Genomic DNA, 22,530 nt, shown 5'->3' with positions numbered 1-22,530 from the left:
AAAATCCCCTGGGCGTGGTCACGCAACATAATGTGGGCGTGGTCATTGGTGGGGCCAAATATACATGATTTTAGTAGTGCTGTAAAAGGTCTGCCGGGGAAGTTTGAGCTCTGCCATAGAGTTTCCCTTCTTTCCCCCCAAATACATGTAATCTTACAGCATTTCACCAAAAATACACGTAAAAATACAGGTTCCCTAAAAATAGATGTAATCTGGCAGCAGCGATTCCCCCAACATACACATAATCTGGCAGTAGTTCCCTAAAATACAGCGGTGGTTCCCCAAAAATAGATAGCCCCAGGTCTATAGGTGTCCCCAGAATAGGTGGCCAGCAGTATAGATGCCCCCAGAACAGGTAGCCAGGGGTAGAGATGTCCCCAGAACAGGTAGCCAGTAGTGTTGGGTGAACATCTAGATGTTCGGGTTCGGGCCGAACAGGCCGAACATGGCCGCGATGTTCGGGTGTTCGAGCCGAACTCTGAACATAATGGAAGTCAATGGGGACCCGAACTTTCGTGTTTTTTAAAGCCTCCTTACATGCTACATACCCCAAATTTACAGGGTATGTGCACCTTGGGAGTGGGTACAAGAGGAAAAAAATTTAGCAAAAAGAGCTTATAGTTTTTGAGAAAATCGATTTTAAAGTTTCAAAGGGAAAACTGTCTTTTAAATGCGGGAAATGTCTGTTTTCTTTGCACAGGTAACATGCTTTTTGTCGGCATGCAGTCATAAATGTAATACAGATGAGAGGTTCCAGGAAAAGGGACCGGTAACGCTAACCCAGCAGCAGCACACGTGATGGAACAGGAGGAGGGCGGCGCAGGAGGAGAAGGCCACGCTTTGAGACACAACAACCCAGGCCTTGCATGCGGACAAGAAGCGTGCGGATAGCAATTTGCTTTTTGTCGGCATGCAGTCATAAATGCAATACAGATGAGAGGTTCCAGGAAAAGGGACCGGTAACGCTAACCCAGCAGCAGCACACGTGATGGAACAGGAGGAGGGTGGCGCAGGAGGAGAAGGCCACGCTTTGAGACACAACAACCCAGGCCTTGCATGCGGACAAGAAGCGTGCGGATAGCAATTTGCTTTTTGTCGGCATGCAGTCATAAATGTAATACAGATGAGAGGTTCCAGGAAAAGGGACCGGTAACGCTAACCCATCACAGATGTTCATTGTTCATGTTACTTGGTTGGGGTCCGGGAGTGTTGCGTAGTCGTTTCCAATCCAGGATTGATTCATTTTAATTTGAGTCAGACGGTCTGCATTTTCTGTGGAGAGGCGGATACGCCGATCTGTGACGATGCCTCCGGCAGCACTGAAACAGCGTTCCGACATAACGCTGGCTGCCAGGCAAGCCAGCACCTCTATTGCGTACATTGCCAGTTCATGCCAGGTGTCTAGCTTCGATACCCAATAGTTGAAGGGTGCAGATGGATTGTTCAACACAGCTACGCCATCTGACATGTAGTCCTTGACCATCTTCTCCAGGCAATCGGTGTTGGAGGTGGACCTGCATGCTTGCTGTTCTGTGGGCTGCTGCATGGGTGTCAGAAAATTTTCCCACTCCAAGGACACTGCCGATACCATTCCCTTTTGGGCACTAGCTGTGGCTTGTGTTGTTTGCTGCCCTCCTGGTCGTCCTGGGTTTGCGGAAGTCAGTCTGTCAGCCAGCAGAGACACAGAGTGGCAGTAAACACAATGCTATATAGTGTGGGAGAGCGGTGTACTACTGTTCCCAGCAGCGACACAGAGCACAATGCTATACAGTGGTGGGTGAGTGGTGTACTACTATTCCCAGCAGCGACACAGAGCACAATGCTATACTGTGGTGGGTGAGCGGTGTACTACTGTTCCCAGCAGAGACACAGAGTGGCAGTAAACACAATGCTATATTATAGTGTGGGTGAGCGGTTTACTAATGTTCCCAGCAGCGACACAGAGCACAATGCTATACAGTGGTGGGTGAGTGGTGTACTACTATTCCCAGCAGCGACACAGAGCACAATGCTATACAGTGGTGGGTGAGCGGTGTACTACTGTTCCCAGCAGCGACACAGAGCACAATGCTATACAGTGGTGGGTGAGCGGTGTACTACTATTCCCAGCAGCGACACAGAGCACAATGCTATACAGTGGTGGGTGAGCGGTGTACTACTGTTCCCAGCAGCGACACAGAGCACAATGCTATACAGTGGTGGGTGAGCGGTGTACTACTATTCCCAGCAGCGACACAGAGCACAATGCTATACAGTGGTGGGTGAGCGGTGTACTACTGTTCCCAGCAGAGACACAGAGTAGCAGTATACATAATGCTATATAGTGTGGGTGAGCGGTGTACTACTGTTCCCAGCAGCGACACAGAGCACAATGCTATACAGTGGTGGGTGAGCGGTGTACTACTGTTCCCAGCAGCGGCACAGAGCACAATGCTATACAGTGGTGGGTGAGCGGTGTACTACTATTCCCAGCAGCGACACAGAGCACAATGCTATACAGTGGTGGGTGGGTGAGCGGTGTACTACTGTTCCCAGCAGCGACACAGAGTACAATGCTATACAGTGGTGGGTGAGCGGTGTACTACTGTTCCCAGCAGAGACACAGAGTGGCAGTAAACACAATGCTATACAGTGGTGGGTGAGCGGTGTACTACTATTCCCAGCAGCGACACAGAGCACAATGCTATACAGGGTGAGCGGTGTACTACTGTTCCCAGCAGAGACACAGAGTGGCAGTAAACACAATGCTATATAGTGTGGGTGAGCGGTGTACTACTGTTCCCAGCAGCGACACAATGACTGGGGGGACCCTGGCTAGCCTGGCTGGAGAGAGAACTACCCTGCCTGCCTACCCAAAGCTAAACCCACAGACAAATGGCGGAGAAATGACGTGGATCGGGTATTTATTTACCCGAACCACGTGACCCGTTCGGCCAATCAGAGCACGTTCGGGTCCGAACCACGTGACCCGTTCGGCCAATCACAGCGCTAGCTGAACGTTCGGGGAACGTTCGGCCATGCGCTCTTAGTTCGGCCATATGGCCGAACAGTTTGGCCGAACACCATCAGGTGTTCGGCCGAACTCGAACATCACCCGAACAGGGTGATGTTCTGCAGAACCCGAACAGTGGCGAACACTGTTCGCCCAACACTAGTAGCCAGGGATATATGTGCCCAGTATATGTAGGCAGGGGTATATGTCCGCAGTATATGTAGCCAGAGGTATATGTCCCCAGTATATGTAGCCAGGGTATATGTGCCCAGTATATGTAGCCAGGGGTATATGTGCCCAGTATATGTAGCCAGGGGTATATGTGCCCAGTATATGTAGTCAGGGGTATATGTGCCCAGTATATGTAGGCAGGTGTATATGTGCCCATTATATGTAGTCAGGGGTATATGTGGCCAGTATATGTAGTCGGGGGTACATGTCCCCAGTATATGTAGTCGAGGGTATATGTCCCCAGTATATGTAGGCAGGGGAATATGTGCCCAGTATATGTAGGCAAGGGAATATGTGCCCAGTATATGTAGCCAGAGGTATATGTCCCCAGTATATGTAGGCAGGTGTATGTGCCCAGTATATGTTAGCAGGGGAATATGTGCCCAGTATATGTAGCCAGGGATATATGTCTACAGTATATGTAGGCAGGTGTATATGTGCCCAGTATATGTAGGCAGGGGTATATGTCCCCAGTATATGTACACAGAGGTATATGTCCCCAGTATATGTAGCCAGGGGTATATGTCCCCAGTATATGTAGGCAGGTGTATATGTGCCCAGTATATGTTGGCAGGGGAATATGTGCCCAGTATATGTAGCCAGGGGTATATGTCTACAGTATATGTAGGCAGGTGTATATGTGCCCAGTATATGTAGGCAGGGGTATATGTCCCCAGTATATGTAGCCAGAGGTATATGCCCCCAGTATATGTAGCCAGGGTATATGTGCCCAGTATATGTAGCCAGGGGTATATGTGCCCAGTATATGTAGCCAGGGGTATATGTGCCCAGTATATGTAGTCAGGGGTATATGTGCCCAGTATATGTAGGCAGGTGTATATGTGCCCATTATATGTAGTCAGGGGTATATGTGGCCAGTATATGTAGTCGGGGGTACATGTCCCCAGTATATGTAGTCGAGGGTATATGTCCCCAGTATATGTAGGCAGGGGAATATGTGCCCAGTATATGTAGGCAGGGGAATATGTGCCCAGTATATGTAGCCAGAGGTATATGTCCCCAGTATATGTAGGCAGGTGTATGTGCCCAGTATATGTTGGCAGGGGAATATGTGCCCAGTATATGTAGCCAGGGGTATATGTCTACAGTATATGTAGGCAGGTGTATATGTGCCCAGTATATGTAGGCAGGGGTATATGTCCCCATTATATGTACACAGAGGTATATGTCCCCAGTATATGTAGCCAGGGGTATATGTCCCCAGTATATGTAGGCAGGTGTATATGTGCCCAGTATATGTTGGCAGGGGAATATGTGCCCAGTATATGTAGCCAGGGGTATATGTCTACAGTATATGTAGGCAGGTGTACATGTGCCCAGTATATGTAGGCAGGGGTATATGTCCCCAGTATATGTAGACAGAGGTATATGTCCCCAGTATATGTAGCCAGGGGTATATGTCCCCAGTATATGTAGCCAGAGGTATATGTGCCCAGTATATGTAGCCAGGTGTATATGTGCATAGCATATGTAGCCAGGGGTATATGTGCCCAGTATATGTAGTCAGGGGTATATGTGCCCAGTATATGTAGCCACTAGCCAGAGGTATATGTCCCCAGTATATGTAGCCAGCGGTATATGTTCCCAGTATATGTTCCCAGTATTTGTAGTCAGGGTATATGTCCCCAGTATATGTAGGCAGGGGTATATGTTCCCAGTATATGTAGGTAGGGGTATATGTCCCCAGAATAGGTAGTCAGGTGTTCCCCCAGCAGGAGGGGAGCAGCGCAGAGAAGAGCTGTGGGGACAGCGGGGAAGGGGGGCCATCTCCCCCCTCCTTCCCTCACCTTGGGGCTCTCCCTCCCTCGCTGTCCCCTCCAGAACTAAGTCTCGTGCGGGTGGCTGGCAGTGGGCAGAACTTACCTCCGTCTCGTTGCAGGCTCGGGATGGATTTGCCGCTAGTCTGGTCTGGTTCAGACCAGAGCGGCGGCACCAGAACTTCCGGCACTTGGAGTGAGACGGAGGTAAGTTCCGCCCGCTGCCAGCCGCCACACAGCACTTAGTTCTGGAGGGGAGAGCGAGGGAGGGAGAGCCCTAAGGTGAGGGAAGGAGGGGGGAGATGGCCCCCCTTCCCCGCTGTCCCAACAGCTCTCCCTCTTCTCTGCGCTGCTCCCCTCCTGCTCACAGGGCGGCCGATTGCCCGCCCTTACGGAATTCACGGGCAGCTAAATTTGTATTTACGGAATGCCTGTAAAATTATGGGCGGTTGGCAACACTGATAGGCAGCCAGCTCGCTTTCACACCGCAGCAGCCATCAGTGTCACTCATTTCTCTTCCTCTTCCTTTCCATCTCCAATGCTGCCCCTCAGAGAAGGAAGCGAGCGTCACGCTTGCGAAACAGCTGTCAGACTAGCCCTGCTGTATGTCTTGTCGGGTGGGGATGAAATAAAGCGGTGGTTTTGCAACACTTCTGGTGCCCGGAGCTCCTTACTCTTTGGAATTATCTACATGCTGCACCAGATTAGCCTGCTGCTTTGGTGCCCCTGCTCCTGTGGTGCCCTAGGCCATGGCCTAAATCCGGCCCTGCTGACTAGTGATGGGTCCTTCGTGAATGAGCCGGCTCTAAGAGCCGGCTCTTTGCTGCAAACGACAAGAGCCGGTTCTCAGTTTTCAAAGAGCCGATGCCTCAGCCGTAGAGTGACCAGACGTCCCGGATTGCCCGGGACGCGTCCCGGATTCGGGGTCCGCTGTCCCAGGCTTAATGAGGTCCCGGGAAATGTCCCGCTTTTAGCAGCGGGACGTCCCGGCCTCAGGACTCTGGCCACTCTCTCCTCAATGAACTGGAAGCCTCCTCTTCCGGTGTCTGTTTCCGACACCGGCAGGCGAGCAGGGCTACGGCAAGATGGCTGCCGAAGCCCTGTACTGGAGACCTATTTGTGTCTCCAGTGCAGGGCTTCGGGCGCCATCTTGCCGTAGCCCAGTCAGCGCGGGAGACTGCAGGAGAAGTAAGACGGTCCCAGGAGCAGCGCGCCAGAGGCCGGAGACTTCTGCCAGGTGAGTAAATGCTTTCTTTTCCAGGTGTAATGTTTGCCCGCATTGCGTTTCTTTTCTGGTGAAATGTTTGCCTGCATTGTTTCTTTTCTAGCGAAATGTTTGCCCGCATTGTTTCTTTTCTAGCGAAATGTTTGCCCGCATTGTTTCTTTTCTGGTGAAATGTTTGCCCGCATTGTTTCTTTTCTAGCGAAATGTTTGCCCGCATTGCGTTTCTTTTCTGGTGAAATGTTTGCCCGCATTGCGCTTCTTTTCTGGTGAAATGTTTGCCCACAGTGCGTTTCTTTTCTGGTGAAATGTTTGCCCGCATTGCGTTTCTTTTCTGGTGAAATGTTTGCCCGCATTGCTTTTCTTTTCTGGTGAAATGTTTGCCCACATTGCGCTTCTTTTCTGGTGAAATGTTTGCCCGCAGTGCGTTTCTTTTCTGGTGAAATGTTTGCCCGCATTGCGTTTCTTTTCTGGTGAAATGTTTGCCCGCATTGCGTTTATTTTGTACTGACATGTTTGCCCGCATTGCGGTTATTTTGTGCTGACATGTTGCCTATTGAGTTTATTTTCTGGTGTCCGGGGTAACTGTTACTGCATTTATTATTTAATGGTCATAGATGGCTATGTTTGCTGCTTTGTGGTTACGGTATACTATTAGCATCACACAGTTTCTGCACACCCATGATGCAAAGTCTTGTTTGTCCACATCATGGCGTAAACACTGCTTTCTTATGCCTCGCTGTTACATCATTACGTTAGCTCCGCCCATACAATGTCATGGCCACGCCGCAGGCCCCCCCCCAGTCTTCACCGCTGCGCGCTCCTCAGTCCTCGCCACTTTTCGCCGCGGCGCGCCCCCGTCCCACGCCCCCCTCCCCGTCCCAGGTTGGACCCACAAAAATCTGGTCACTCTACTCAGCCGCCCCACACAGCTCTGCTTTGCTGTGTAATAAAGGGCGCTGAGGCATGCTGGGAGATGTAGTCCTCCTCTTGCAGCTTGTAGGAGTGTATGGGGCAGAGCAGAGCAGTAGCAGGAGGGATTGCCCCAGTCAGAGAAGCAGTCTGGAGTTGTCATGGAGACGGGGGCGGGGCTTTTACTCCAATCTCTGTGGTGTCTAGTGATATTTAATGAAGAGCCGATTCAGAGCCGTAAGAGACGGCTCTTTAATGGGAGCCGATTCAGAAAAGCCGGAATTCCCATCACTACTGCTGACAGCTTCATAGTCATAGCCTGCAGTATGTACACAAGCACAGCTCAGGGGGCGGGGTCAGGTGGTATGAGGTCAGTGGATATACAGGTGGGTGGGCGGAGTCTAGGGGTTGAGTCGGGCTGGTGGGTGGATGCGGTCGGGCAGTATGAAGTCTGCAGAGACACAGTCGGGTGGGCGGAGTATAGGGGTGGTGTCAGACTGGTGGGTGGATGCGGTTGGGCAGTGTGAAGTCTGCAGACACAGGCGGGTGGGCGGAGTCGGGCAGTCAGCGCAGGTGCATGCCGGGAGGTGTAGTCTGGGCCGGGTGCAGCACGTGCTGCGGGTGACGTGGGTGTGGCCGCGCCATGTGCCCGAAAGTAGGAGTGTAGGGGCGGGGGCGTGGTCAGGAGGGGTATATATAGTGGGGGAGAGGCGGGTAGTCCCGGTAGAGCGAGCGGTGGAGGGGAGATTGTGCGGAGCTGTGGGGGGCTGGTGCATGTAAGTGTCTGTGTCATACGTGTGTGTATATCAATGACTCGATATAACATTTGTGACTATATAATACTGTGTGTATATCAATAACTATATATAACGTGTGTATATGTAATCGTGTGAGCATATAGTAATGTGTATATATTAGCTGTCACTTGTGGGGTGGGGGGAGCTTGGATGGAGTTTCTATGCATATGAGCTGTATTAGGTTGGTGATATGTATAAGAGTTTTTATACATGTGCATGCATATGGGTGGAGGGGGGACTTCAATGGAGTTGATGTGTATTGGGGGGGGGGGGGGGTCTTGGATGGAGTTTGTATGTAAAGGAAGTGTATTGGGTGGGTGATATGTATTATTTGAGATGTGCATTTATATGAAGTGTTGTGATATAAGCCCTGGACTGATTTGCATGCATTTGCTCCTCCCTAGTTGTATGGAGTGTGATAGGGGTTTGTACTTAAAGATCATGTGTAACAAAACCTACTAACATTTCACCGTTCCCCTGTCTGCCTTATACTGCTCCTGGTGGTATGGTCATTGTGTATTATACCCCAATACTGTTCCCTGTCTTCCTTATACTGCCCCCAGTGGCATGGTCCTTGTGCATGATAGCCTAATACTGTTCCCCTGTCTGCTTATACTGCCAAGAAAAAAATATACATATATCCAGGCACATTGCCTCTAGTTAGGACATTAAATAAGTTATTTAGGAAAGGGAGGTGCTGAAGGGGGTGTGGCTAGAACAGCTCTTTTCTTGCCTTATACTGCCCCCAGTGGCATGGTCCTTGTGTATGATAGCCCAATACTGTTGTCCCCCCCCCCCCTTGTCTGCCTTATACTGCCCCTGGTGGTATGGTCCTTGTGTATTATACCCCAATACTGTTCCCTTGTCTGCCTTATACTGCCCCCAGTGGTATGGTCCTTATGTATGATAGGCCAATACTGTTCCCCCTGTCTGCCTTAGTGTTCTCACCAGGCTTTTAGCTGGGTGCTGCACCCGGCTAGTTTTGGAGAGCACCTGGCTGTCAACTCCTCCTCTGCTGCAAGCAGAGTAGTGTGGAAACATGCTGGCCCTGCATTCTCTCATCATGCCCCTCCCGCCTACTTTTTCATGCCACCTGGCTACTTTTTTTCTTTCCACCCAACTAGAAAATTTCTGGGGAGAACACCCTAGTGGCATTGTCCTTGTGTTACCTGAGTTCTTACTGTCTGCCTTATAATAGCCCAATAGTGTACCTCTGTCTGCCTTATCCTGTCCCTAGTGGTAGGATATCCTAATACTGCCCCAGTGGTATGGTTCTTCTTGTGTATGATAGCCCAATACTGTTGCCCTGTTTTCCTTATACTGCTACAGAGGTATGGTTCATGTTTATACCCCAATACTGTTCCCCTCTCTGCCTTATACTTCTCCCCCCCCCCCCCCCCCGTGGTATGGTCCTCCTTTGTGTATGATAGCCCAATACTATTTCACCTGTTGTACAGTGCTATGCGTGATGGCCTAATACTGGCCACATGGTTTAGTCTGTCTTGACTGTTCTCCTGTAGTGTAGTCCTTGGCTGATGGCCTAATGTCCCTTCACAGAAACATTCACTATTTCTCCTATCCAATTTTCACTGCTGACAGCAGCATGATGTTTGGGTAAGGTTGCTAGGCAGTTATGCAGTGTTTGGGTAAAGGGGTTGCTAGGCAGCAGTGGTTTGGGGTGTACAGTAGTGATGCATGGGTAAGGGTTGCTGGGCACTAGTGTGGTTAAGGGTGTTGAGCAGCATTGGTTTGAGGGTGGGCAGTAGTGTGGTGGTCAGGCAAAGGCCTTGGTAAGTACATGGATCACCTCTGGGGTGTAGTGGTTGGGAATTTTGTTTCACATGGAAAGCAAAGCCTCAGAATTGGCATTTTTAGGTGGGTAGTAATTTGGTTGTGGGTTGACAGGTCCTCTTGGTGAGGCTTAAGCTGGTCAGATGTGGTTCCTGGCAGGTCTTGGAGAAGCTGGCTATACTTCTGGACTCCTCATGTTGAAGACATGTAGAGGTCCTGACAAGCCCAGCTGAGGTTCTGTAGAACAGTGCTGTGTAAAGTAAGGGGGGGTTGTGTGGGGGAGATGAGTCATGGCTTCCAGTTTACTTGCATTCAGCTAATGTAAAATTAGGAATTCTGTCTGCCCATCCTCCTCTGGGCAGTGCCACAGGTCCTGTCCTCAGCTGGTTAGTGAGGAATGTTTCCACAAGCTGGGTGGTGTGGTGAGGAAGGTGTAACCAATCTGTGGCTGAATTTCAGCCCTGTAGGACTACTAGTGTATAATGCAGATCTATGGGACACTGGGGCCTCCTCCAGCCTGCTCCCTCCAGGTAAACTGATCTCTGCTAACCTTCAGCTTGCCTTATGGGGAACTAGAACATCTGGCCACATAGGGTATCATTCATAAAGCATTTCCGCATGCGGAAATGCTTAACACCGGTGACTTTCCCGACCACTCAGCATAAGCCCCATTCATAAAGGCTCTTTCCGCATGAAAAGGTGACAGAGCGATTTACATTTCCGCCTTGTGCGGAGTTTTTCTAGATTAATCTAGAAAAAGTAACAAACACATCCATTCATAAAGATTAGAGCAAGCGGTATCCGGAAGTAAAATACCGCTTGCTCGACAGTAGCGATAGGCGGGCGGAATACATATAAATGAATGGGAGGGACCTCCCAAGCAGCATCAGACAGAGCAGCGCAGGGAGGGAATCGGGCAGCTTTTAAGTTTCCGCATGTCTTCCGCCACGCTGCCGCCAGCTTCCTCCAGAAAACCTCCGCACTTCTTCCGCAACAGGCAGACTTCTTTATGAATGCCCACCCAGAAGTCTTAATTACCGGTTGCGGAGAAGAACGGTGTTTTCCCGCAGTACCGACAGCCTGTTTATGAATGATACCCATAGTAAGGGAGATGTCAATGCTCTGTGGCCAGGGATGGGGGAACATGGGCTTCTGTACGGAACTCATGCTTTCCCAATCTGTATCTCTTAACCTTCCTCTGGTTGTGCACATGTGGTCATGCATGCTGTAAAGGAATTTAGATCCATTAGGTGTAATAGGGAAGGAGTTACATTTCTCGTACAGTAGAGTTCCCCAGCCTCTGGCCTGTGTGGTGGGATCCCCCTTGGATCTGCTATCAGAGCATATTACTAGTCCTTCAGAGGGTTGTTTAGTGATGACTTGTATGTTTTGCCTGTAACAGGGTTAAGTACAGCAAAGCAAGACTGGCAGTAACTACTGCTTCTAGTGCCAGGGAGGTGGTTAGCTGGCAGTGAGCTCTTACCGTGTTGGTGGCGCCTCCCACAAGACATGCCAGTCTGTGCAGGAGGAATGGAGAGGGGGAATGGAGCCTGATCCACCTTACTTCATACAGAAGGGCTTGGAGTACCATGTTCTCATAGTAAGGAGGTGCCTTGCTTCTGGTGTGTAACAAGCCTACTGACCACTTATTCTAAAGAGTACCTGCCAGTGCTTCTCATACCCCAGACCCCTCCTCCTGTTCAGATGTCCATGTCTGTGACATGGCTCACATGACTCTAGGCTGTTCCAGGGGCCCCCATACCTCTGCTCACAGACCCCAGTGTTTTTCAGGAACTGCATGCCTGGAGACAATACTGTTCACTGTCTAGTGTATAGCCCTGTCTGCCTGTATGTGGTTGGCAGTAGAATCCATTTATAGTAAACTCCAAGGGACCAGGAAAAGTAGTTCATTATATCAGAATTGGTCATACATGGTATGGTGGCCACTAATTATCCAACCTTTGGTAGGAAATTCCACAGTATGTCTAACAGTACTTTGGTACGACTGTATTACAGTATATGGTATCGTACAATTTGGGCCCCCATCCCAGTGTGGGGTGCCCCACTCCCTCAGCATACATATGATTAAGCTGCTGGGAAATTTGGGGTGCCGGGTAAAATTATAAAAAGGCTCGCCCTGCTCCTGCAAAAGTCCTGGTGGTGTTAGAGGTGTAGCCAGTAGTAGGTGGCCACAGCATAGATAGCCAGGGATAGGTGTAGCCAGTATTAGGTGGCCACAGCATAGGTCGCCAGGGATAGGTGTAGGTGGCCGCAGCATAGGTAGCCAGGGATAGGTGTAGCCAGTAGTAGGTGGCCACAGCATAGGTAGCCAGGGATAGGTGTAGCCAGTAGTAGGTGGCCACAGCATGTGTAGCCGGTAATAGGTGGGTGCAGCATAGGTAGCCAGGGATGGGTGGCTGCAGTATAGGTAGTCAGTAGTAGGTGGCCATAGTATAGATCCTATGGGGAAGCAGTGACGGGTTACAAATACTCACTTACCAGTGAGTCCTGCACACTCTACTGGCTTCATGCTTCCTGTTTTTGTGTTCCATCTCCTTGTAACAGCTGTTTCAGGGAAATGGAGGGAGGAAGGAAGAAGCCAGTACACGTGTGGAGGACCCGCCAGCAAGTGAGTATTTATCCCCGCTGTTCGTGCGCCTGCTGCTGTCACCCCACCCATCCCACCCCCAAAAAATGGGTAACGTGGAAACCCTAGTTTCCCAAGAAATAGGAGGAAGGGGTGTTGAATGGTCAGGGGGCTTCTCATGCCATCAGATAAGGGTGCTGTAGAATGGTCAGACTTCCTGATATTTGTAATGTGGTCTTGCACTTCAGATGTTACCAGCATATTTACTATACTGCATTACTGTACATCATGTCAGCTGAGATGTCCACTTAAAGAGACACTGAAGCAAAAAAAAATTATGATATGATTTGTATGTGTAGTACAGCTAAGAAATAAAACATTAAGATCAGATACATCAGTCTAATTGTTTCCAGTACAGGAAGAGTTAAGAAACTCCAGTTGCTATCTCTATGCAAACAAGCCATTAAGCTCTATGACTTTCAAAGTCCTGGAGAGGGCTGTTATCTGACTTTTATTATTTCAACTGTTCCTGGACTATTTACTTTTTCTCTGCCAGAGGGGATGTCATTCTTTCAGACTGATCTGAAAGAATCATTTTGACTGCTGAGTGTTTAATCTGCACATATTATAGAATGATGCAATGTTAGAAAAAACACTAATATACCTGAAAATAAAAATATGAGAATATTTTCTTTGCTGCTAATCTTCTAGTAATTATTCATAGTACACAACCAATTCACTATCATATTTTTTTTTGCTTCAGTGTCTCTAAGTGTTGTTTAGTAGAAATACATTAACGTGTACAGAGCTACAGAAGATGGCCCTGCAGGGTGTGATGTATGCGCAGTCACCCACCAATTCCTGTTCCCTTTGCTGCAGTTTACCATAAAGCCTCAGACCCTGAGGAAATCCTGAAGGCAGTCAGAACTGCAGGCAAAGTAACCTTTTGGATTGGTTGGTGAGTCCACACACAATCCAATTTCGATTGTATATACAATCGATACAATCTGTGCTCTCATATAGAGGCCAGGCTGCTGCCACCAATCCGCAATAAAAGTGTGCTAATTCTAACTAGCTAAATCCTGTAGGAAAAGGTTAATTAGACAACCTTTCTAGAGATAGCAAAACTAACAATATTTAATATCAAAACAGTTATGGTAACCTGTTTCTCTGAAGATGTCAATTCTTTTGGCGGAGATTTGTTTCAGAACAGCACTTAGATGAACGATTTTTAAATCGTTTGTTTAAAGAAATAATGCAGAACAAAATATAACAATAGAAACAAATGGATACAGAAATAAGGGTTCAATATGAAAATAGCTGACTAGTCTGAGCAGTTTGTCAAGTTACCGTGTCCTTTGCAGTAAGTCCCACAGATATGTAGTCCAATTCTGGAAAGTTCTGCAGAATAGGTATTAATCCTTTTTTATCATCCAGCCCAAATCTGTGATGGTACAGGATGGCTGGGCAAAAGACTTTTTTTTTCTTTGTCCAGCATTGTTGGTTTTAACTCTTCCTCTGCCAGAGGGCGGAGTTGTAAAAGGAGATGGGTGTTGTATACCTTCTCCCGCCCTTTGTCATGACAAGCAGAAAGAATAGGAAATTACTGGAATGATCCTAGCTCGGCAACATCCGACCAAAACCTGCAGCGAGTGACATGGGCGCGCTTCTAGCGTTCTGTGTCACACAGATACCAAACATGTGCATCTTGGGGTATCCCAAGGCAAATCACACTGTTGGTGGTTTTTGGATAATGGTAGGAACGTTCTGATTGGTTCTACCACACACAAATCATTACTAATAATGGTCTAATTTTTGTAATGGCTAGCCTCGACAGAAAACTGATTAATTTATTAAAATGTCTGAATGACTTATTCCTTCATATCCAGGTAAGTCATTCTCTCTAACAGTCTAACTCCCCTCAGGCTAGATGCAGGAATGTGAATGGGTCCTAATGAGTTTTCGACCTGGCCTTTTTGTCCAGGCCTAGCTAGTATCGCCTTTGAAGATTTGTGTGCTATGTGAATGGCTTTGGTTTTATGGTTTTATTGGGGATCTTCAGGAAGTGTAAATAAGCACTCACATACCCCCAGTGCAGGGGTTGTGAGATAGGAAAACACTCATTTTCTAACAGCAGGCTAATGAATTTAAAGGGGTACTCCAGAACCGATTGTTTGCGCAATTTACATGCACTTGCCGCAATGGCGTTCGCAAAATCGTGACACAGGGATCCTACATATGGGTCTGTAGTCAAGCTGCTTGTACACATGACCATTGAGATGGTTTTGACTTGCATTCCAGTTACACTGGTTGTTTGCCATCTGTGAGGCTGTAGCTTTACAATTGCCAACATACAACTCTTGTTTTTGCAGACCTCAGACTGATGGATATATTGGCCAGTGTTGGGATACATCCTCTTGGCTATACAGACCTCAGGCTGGTGGATGTTCAAGATTAGCGATGGTGGTTAGCTGGATAAAGAGCTGTCTTGCTTGTGGTGGTGAGGTTCCTTACATTCCCCCTCTGACTGTTTTTTGTTTCTCTTTGTGGTGGTGAGGTTCCTTACATTCCCCCTCTGACTGTTTTTTGTTTCTCTTCCAGGTGTGGTCAGTGCTTCCTTCAGTCCTGTGATCAGTCTGGTTGAGCACCATGGCAGAAGCTGCTGTGAAAGGTAATCTAGTTCTCTTTGCCTGGAGAATTGACCTTCTCTTGCCCAGATTGACAATGAGATTCCATATATTTCCCGATTTCATGTAAGACGTATTTTGCTTGTATGTGGACCTATCAGATTCCACCAGATTTGGTCCACTATAGTTGGATGCAGTCTTGAGATGGCGTCTCACTGACTCTGTAAGGTTTGGCACTAGGAATATGGGGTAGAAGGTGGTCCATTACTGGAGATGAGCCAGAACATCATGTGAGGTCAGAGATGGGTTTTCACAAGTCATTTAAGTGGGCCTAAACTCAGAACTTCCCCTCTGCTTTAAGATCCACAACAGCATAACCTTTACTGAAACCTTTTTGTTACCACTGATACAAATCCTATAATCTGCACTTTCTACTTCCTGATTTATGGAAGCAGACATATTAACATCCTGTGCTTTCAAGTGGGCTTATCTGCCATAGGCAGTCATGTGACACAGAAAAGATCAGATTACAACTTGTGATTAGACAGGCTTAACTTTCTAAATGCATACAGGGTGTATTTCCCTATTTTCCTTCTGTCCTGTGCCAGTTTAGGTGCACTTTAAAGGCATCAGAACCTTTAGAGGTTTGTAAATGTGCTCTGCAGGGGGCATCATTAACTAGTTCACCTACTGGGGGGCTGCTCAGACTCCCATCTATGACTCAGTCTTGCTGCTGTTGGCCCAGCAGAACCAGGATAGAAGTGGCCACAATGATTATGTCCCCAGCCACGTGTGTGAGATGTATTAATGTGTGCTGGTAATATTTGGTACAGCAGAATGTGAACAGGGAAAGAAGAGATGCTCCGGGAGAATAGCCCCTCTATACCTGGTGCTGCTAGCTGTAGCCATATTGCCCCTCTGTACCCTGCACTGCTAGCTGTAGCCATATTGCCCCTCTGTACCCTGCACTGCTAGCTGTAGCCATATAGCCCCTCTGTACCCTGCACTGCTAGCTGTAGCCATATAGCCCCTCTGTACCCTGCACTGCTAGCTGTAGCCATATAGCCCCTCTGTACCCTGCACTGCTAGCTGTAGCCATATAGCCCCTCTGTACCCTGCACTGCTAGCTGTAGCCATATAGCCCCTCTGTACCCTGCACTGCTAGCTGTAGCCATATAGCCCCTCTGTACCCGGCTCTGCCTTGTGCTTTCTCACCTCGGTTGTCTCAGGACATGTAGACAGTAGTGACTTTGTGAAGCAAAATTTACTTGTTGCATACTCATTTAAGCTTTCCAACAAAGGGTTGTTTGTTTTTTCTCCTACTTAGACTGGAAATCGAAGTTCCTGGCAGTGAAGGGTGGCCTCCAGCAGGTTGCTGGGCTGGAGAGAAGCTATCCCAGACTCCGACCCTTTCAAGTTCTTCGAGAGGAAGGCCGAACCATTCCTCATACTGGCACTCTGCTGGAACAAGCTGAAGTCAGAAAGCCCTCAGACCGATATTCCCCATCTTCTGTCCAGGACCTCTTTGTTGCAGACAGCACTGGTTTTGTCCCCAGGAACCTAGTCTTGTTTGGACCTCATGGGATAGGTAAGACAACCACCTTACAGAAGATCATGCTGGACTGGATCTCTGGAGTCCTATATAAGGACAAGTTTAACTTTGTGTTCTATATGAGCAGCAAAGATCTCAATCAGATTGATGGTAGCATCAACATTACCAAACTAGTGTCGAAAACATGCAAGCTAGAATGTCCACAGGATGTGATGAAGTCCATTTTTGAAGAACCCACCAAGATTCTTGTCCTGATTGATGGATTTGATGAGCTCCATTGGACCCTGGAAGATGACTATGATGACTATGAAGACCCTTTCCTGGAGACACACAAAGATACTTTCCTGAGATGTTGGTTCAACAAAGATGTCCTCAGTGAGACCCCACTGATCATCTCTTCATCATCCTTGTCATTGAAAAAGCTCAAAGACGTGGTTAATGATCCTTGTTCCATTGAACTTCTGGGACTCTCGGAGAATGAGATTGAGAAATATTTTCACCAGTCTTTTCCTGAAAAAGATCAGGCAGACCAGGCTCTTTCTGTCTTAAAAGAAAATGGGGTTCTGTGGAGCTTCTGTGCTGTACCTTTGACCTGTCAGCTTGTCTGTACTGTCCTGAAGGCTGGCATGAAGGAGGACATTGCCTCTGCAAACTGTAAAACCCTGACTTCAGTTTATCTGCTGTATGTCCAGAGCTTGCTGAAAGGTCATGCCAGTGGCAAGCCTGTAGAGGCCTGTCTGAAGAAACTGTCTGCCTTGGCCAATGAAGGGGTCCTGAATCACAAAACATTGTTTGAAGAGGAGGATCTAGCAAGGCATGGACTGTCCATCACAGATGTAGCCTCTGTTTTTCCAAATGCCACCCTCTTTCAGCAGGATGTGGAGGCCCCATCCAAGTACAGCTTCATTCACCTGAGTCTTCAGGAGTTCTTTGCTGCCTTGTACTACGTGTTGGGACAAGAAGCTGAGGATAAGGAGACCAGTGGTGTGAAAGGTGACTCTTTCCTCCCAAGAGTATGCAAGGAAAAATCCATCAGTTATCTGGCAGAAAATCACCCATTCTTGGTTGCCCCTGTAAGGTTCCTCTTTGGTCTTCTCCACAATGGTCAGTTGAAGGAGTTGGCAAGCAGCATTGGGTGTAATGCTTCCTTGAAGGCTAAAGGTGCTGTGGAAAACTGGCTGATTGGTGGAAAGTGCTCCAGAATTCCCAGTGCTGCCCTTTCTTGTCTCTATGAAGCCCAGGATGATGGTGTATTCAGAAGATTGCTTAACATTGAAAACCCTGTGGTTGAACTGGGCTTTTACTCTGGGGCAATGGAGAACATCTGTACCAGAGAACTGCTCTACTGTTTCAAGGATGGCAAGAACTCCATGAGCCTGGAAGACTTCCTGATGAGACCCAATGACTTGCAGCTGCTGTCCACCCTCTTCCATGGTGCTCCAAAGCTCTCGTAAGTATTGTAACACTAATGGGATGAGGTTGGAGCTTTTAGGTGTAGCTTCTCAGACATGAAGAAAAGTCTGGTCTACAGGGGCGTCTCTAGCCATTTTGTCACTCCAGGTGAGAAATCCTGTGCCCCCCAGCCCCATACCCCCCCACTCCTGTGGTTAACCCCACTCCCAAAAATCATAATGCAGCAGCGTTTCAACAGAAAATACACTTATTGCGGCATGGGTTCACCAGAAAATAGTTGTAACGCAGCAGAGCGTTTCACCATAAAATATACTTATTGCGGCATGCACTCACACACAACACACACACACTATACACACACACGCACACACACATACACTGCACACAACATACACACTATACACAGTACATACACACACACACACACACACACACACACACTAACTACACTATACACACACACACACACTATACACACACTATACACACACACACACTACACACACACACACACACACACACACACACACACACACACACACACACACACACACACACACACACACACACACACACACACACACACACACACACACACACACACACACACACACACACACACACACACACACACACACACACACACACACACACACACACACACACACACACACACACACACACACACACACACACACACACACACACACACACACACACAGCACACAGTAGACATACACTATACTATTATACTAATCCCGGTTTTCACTACCTTATAGTTTGTCTGAGCCCTTATGCAGAGAAATAATGAGGAGAGAAAAGCTGAAAGAGAGGGATGAAGATGTTTGCCTCACCAGGATAGCACTTTTATTTAGCTTTCCTGTATGACAAGAAGACACAGCCAGCCAGCACTAGGGGAAGAGGGAAACAAAGGTGAATGAAGAAGGCTGGTGCACACCAAGAGTGCTTCAGAGCACTTTTCAAATTTACGGCAATTTGAAAAGCGCTGGGCTAATGTTACCCTATGAGGGTGTTCCCACAGCAGTGTTGTGATCGCAAACATGCTGCAGGTAGCATTTATTGGAGCGATTCTTTCAAAAATCGCTTCACAAAATCGCATTTGCGAATTGCTAGCGATTGCGATTTTGTCGTGCACTAGCCCAGAGATAGGAGGAGTGGAGTGAGACTGAGAATAGCCTGAGATGGAGCAGAGAGCTTATCCGTATTGCAGTCCCACATTACACAGAGGCTAGTTGCTGGTAATAGGACTGCTGTCCCTGCCAGTCTCCCACACAAGTCAGAAAGCAGCCCTCCTGGAGTCTAGGGACTGTCAAAACTTTTCAACCTGTTTAACACCTTATCTGCACATGCTGTCATTTTAACAATGGGGAGAGACCAGACAGATTTTTTCCCATGGACCCTTCTCTGCATCATGCTGTGTATATTTACCAGCTTGCCTGCCCTCTAATTGCACTTTTATCAGCTAGCCTAGTGTTTTACAATGCCTTACAACAACAAACCTGAATACAGCAGACACAGGACCAACCCTAAATCACTGAATGAAAGGTGGCCTGGGGGCAGTCAATGCCTGGCTGCTACAGTCTCTACTTCCACGCAGTTACCAGTAGCAGAGAGAGGGACTGAATGAATCTCAGGAGCTGATGCTGTACTCGGATCCCTGACTAGGATGAGTGCCTTCTCTCACTGACTTATTCATTACTGTGGTTCTTTAAATCATTGAGCTGAAGGAAATGATCAGTCAGTAAATCAGTCATGAGTCAGGCGCCTGCTGCTGCTGTGTAACCTGATCCCTGAGTGAGTTGAGAGGCATTTCTCCTCTCACTACTCAGTTCAGCAGCGCCCTTCCCTCCTCCTGTCGCCCTAGGCAAGAATTTATAGCTGCCTAATGACTCAGACGCCTTTGCTGGTCTACTTCATGACACACTGCCTGATCCAGAGGCAATCCCTGTAGCCACAAGATGCAGCCCTCTCACCCCAACATGGACCAGATGTCACTGTCCACACAGACTGCAGTGATCTCCAACTTTTTTCCCAGCTAGGTGGCATGAAAAAGTAGCCAGGTGGGGCAAGATAAGAGAATGCAGGGCTGGTGCTTCTGTGCACAGTTCGGCTTACAGCATAGGAGGTGAACCAATGACAGCCGGGTGCTCACCAAAACTAGCTGGATGGAGCACCTGGCTAAAAGAGCCTGGGGAGAACACTGGTCTGCAGCTACCACAGCTGTGTTAGGCTGCATTTCCACCTGTGCGTTGCGAATGGGCGCGGTAAAAAAAATCACATGCGGATGCGAATTTTGCATGCGGGTCTATGCGAATTTTCATGTGAATTCGCATGGATGACTATGTATGCGAATTTAACCATGGCAGTGCTGGTATGCTTTCCCATTGTTTCTATGCAAATTCACATACCCAAACCTCATGTGAATTTCCTATTAAATACATTGTATGCACTTTGCATAGCAGTATGCGAATTCTAATGGCTCTGCCATGCAAATTTTTTTCTGCACAGAAAAACGCAAAGGAATCTTGACAAGTGGAAACCGTCCCATTCACTTGTATTGCTATGCAAATTTGCATGCGAAAAACTCATGCGAATTCGCAATAGTGGAAATGGGCCCTTACAGTAACTCACATTTCTGCTGTGGGCTTCTGCCGCTGTCCTGCCTCATTGCCACAATTTCTGGTTGGTGGATGGCTTGCATGTCAAATGCCTGCAGGTTCTTCACCATGGGGTACTCCACCACTAGTAGAAAAAGGCACTCCACAGGCTTCAAACTTGCGTTTGTAATTTATTGAGCAAGACACACTACATGTTACGGGTCTCCTGACCCTTCCTCACTTGAGGAAGGGTCAGGAGACCCGTAACATGTAGTGTGTCTTGCTCAATAAATTACAAACGCAAGTTTGAAGCCTGTGGAGTGCCTTTTTCTACTAGTGGTGGAGTATTCGTATTGCAGGAGTGGTGGACCTGCAGAGAAAGTGCACCGGCATCCGCTACCTGGTCAAGGTTAGCTCCAATCTGAGCTCCAAGGAGGAGATTCCATCTTCACCATGGGGTTTATGGGGAGTGCCATTGCTTTCCTACAGGGGTTGCTATAAAAAATGACAGCCTAGGGAATCTTGGGCACACCGTAGGCTGTAATGTTAGTTAACATTTTCCTTTAACCTCCAGGACAGGTCCACCACGAGAACGACAGGCTCCTCCCAGGAACAGGAAACGTCCAGATAGAGCACTCTATAAAACTTTGTCCAACCCCTTGATCCTCAGTTGACGTTTCCTGTTCCAGGAACAAGGAGTGCTCTGGTCGCTCGCCGGTCCGTCAGACCAGGAGAGTTTGGGACTTGGTTGGCGGCTATGGGTGGACCTGCCTGGAGAGGTTTTGCGGTCCGGAGGGGGAAGAGAGAGTGGAGTTACCTTCCCCATGGCTGTCCTGGCTGCCCGAGTTGCGGCGGATCCGGAGGACACGTGCGGCGTCCATGATTCCCCTTTGGCGGAGGCTAGTGGCGCGCCGGAAGTGACAGGAGGATCATGCGGGCCTCCGGAGGGAAGGCAGCTGATTGCCCTCAGTTGCGGAGTACGTATGACGTACTTCCGCCCTTACGTGATGTCACTTCCGGTCGCGTGGGTGAAGAGACGCCGGAAGCCCGCATGGTTTGCCAGTTTGTGTTCGGAACGGAGCGGGATGGACGCTAAGCAGGAACCAGGAAAGGTAAGCTTGGCGGAGGCTTGGTGACCTTTACGGTATGAGCTATACGCCTAGGCCGCGTCTGTATGGAGGTCTGATATAAGTTTACAGACTTACAGTTTGCATTTAATAGCCTGCTTAGCGTCTGATCTGAGGTTTGTTATAGTAACCTGTATCTATAGGCCGCGTCTGTACGGAGGTCTGGGATAAGATCAGAGGCTTATAGTGTGCATTTAATAGCCTGTTTTACGTCTGATCTGAGGTCTGTTATACTTAAATTGTTGCGGACATACATATATGGAGGTTTTTTATTCCACTTTGGCCAGAGGGCTATATATATATGAATATTATAGCTTGGGCAATTGTTTGATACTATGGGGGAGTAGAGTTATATAGATATATATATATATGTAGCGGATGCATTTATATGTATAAATGGATCTTCATTCCTGCTCTCCTCGGTCAGGGTTACTGTCACTCTTCATTTTTCACCGGGTGATATTCCTTTAAATCAAAATCAGAGGAATGACATTGTGTTTTTGTGTTGTTATTTTAGGGCCCGGAGCCTACTGAGCCAACAAAGCCAAGGAGGCGGTGCCCGCTCTGTGATGCAAAAATGGCCCATAACTACAATAAGCAGTTTTGTCAACCTTGTTTAATGAAACTTATACAGGAGCAATCAGGGGGGTTGAAGGAAGAGTTAATGACAGCCGTAAAGAAGGAAATGGCAGACACCATTAAATCTCTAAAGGAGGTGTTTGCTTCCGCTATTCCCCCAGCAGCAGAGTCAGTAAACCCGGGTACAAGTACAGATATACCGGCCACAGAAACACCTAATACAGAATCTCAGCCTGTAAAACATAAAAGTAAAAGTACAAAGAGAAATATAGTATCTTCCTCTGAAGAGGAAGACATGGAGGGG

General features: G+C 48.1%; 1 protein-coding gene across 3 annotated transcripts in view; it reads left to right on the top strand.

Annotated features, from left to right (window-relative positions):
* The first annotated feature begins 7,385 nt into the window (after positions 1-7,385).
* LOC137534242 (NACHT, LRR and PYD domains-containing protein 14-like) overlaps positions 7,386-22,530 on the top strand; it is a 31,284-nt gene continuing 16,139 nt past the window's right edge. Inside the window, exons 1-4 of one of the 3 annotated variants that reach the window (XM_068255652.1) lie at positions 7,386-7,459; positions 14,683-14,810; positions 14,912-14,981; positions 16,265-17,939. In XM_068255652.1, coding sequence (XP_068111753.1) covers positions 14,960-14,981; positions 16,265-17,939 — 1,697 coding nt within the window. In that variant the 5' untranslated portion in view covers positions 7,386-7,459; positions 14,683-14,810; positions 14,912-14,959. Of the gene's footprint in view, positions 7,460-7,822; positions 7,912-14,682; positions 14,811-14,911; positions 14,982-16,264; positions 17,940-22,530 lie in introns of those variants that run through there. The other 2 variants (XM_068255651.1, XM_068255653.1) reach the window with 2 other exon arrangements.

The sequence above is a fragment of the Hyperolius riggenbachi genome, chromosome 10 (assembly GCF_040937935.1).
Source record: "Hyperolius riggenbachi isolate aHypRig1 chromosome 10, aHypRig1.pri, whole genome shotgun sequence".
Classification (NCBI taxonomy): domain Eukaryota; kingdom Metazoa; phylum Chordata; class Amphibia; order Anura; family Hyperoliidae; genus Hyperolius; species Hyperolius riggenbachi.
Note: the sequence above shows the minus strand (reverse complement) of the source record. Positions and strands in the feature narration are given on the sequence as shown.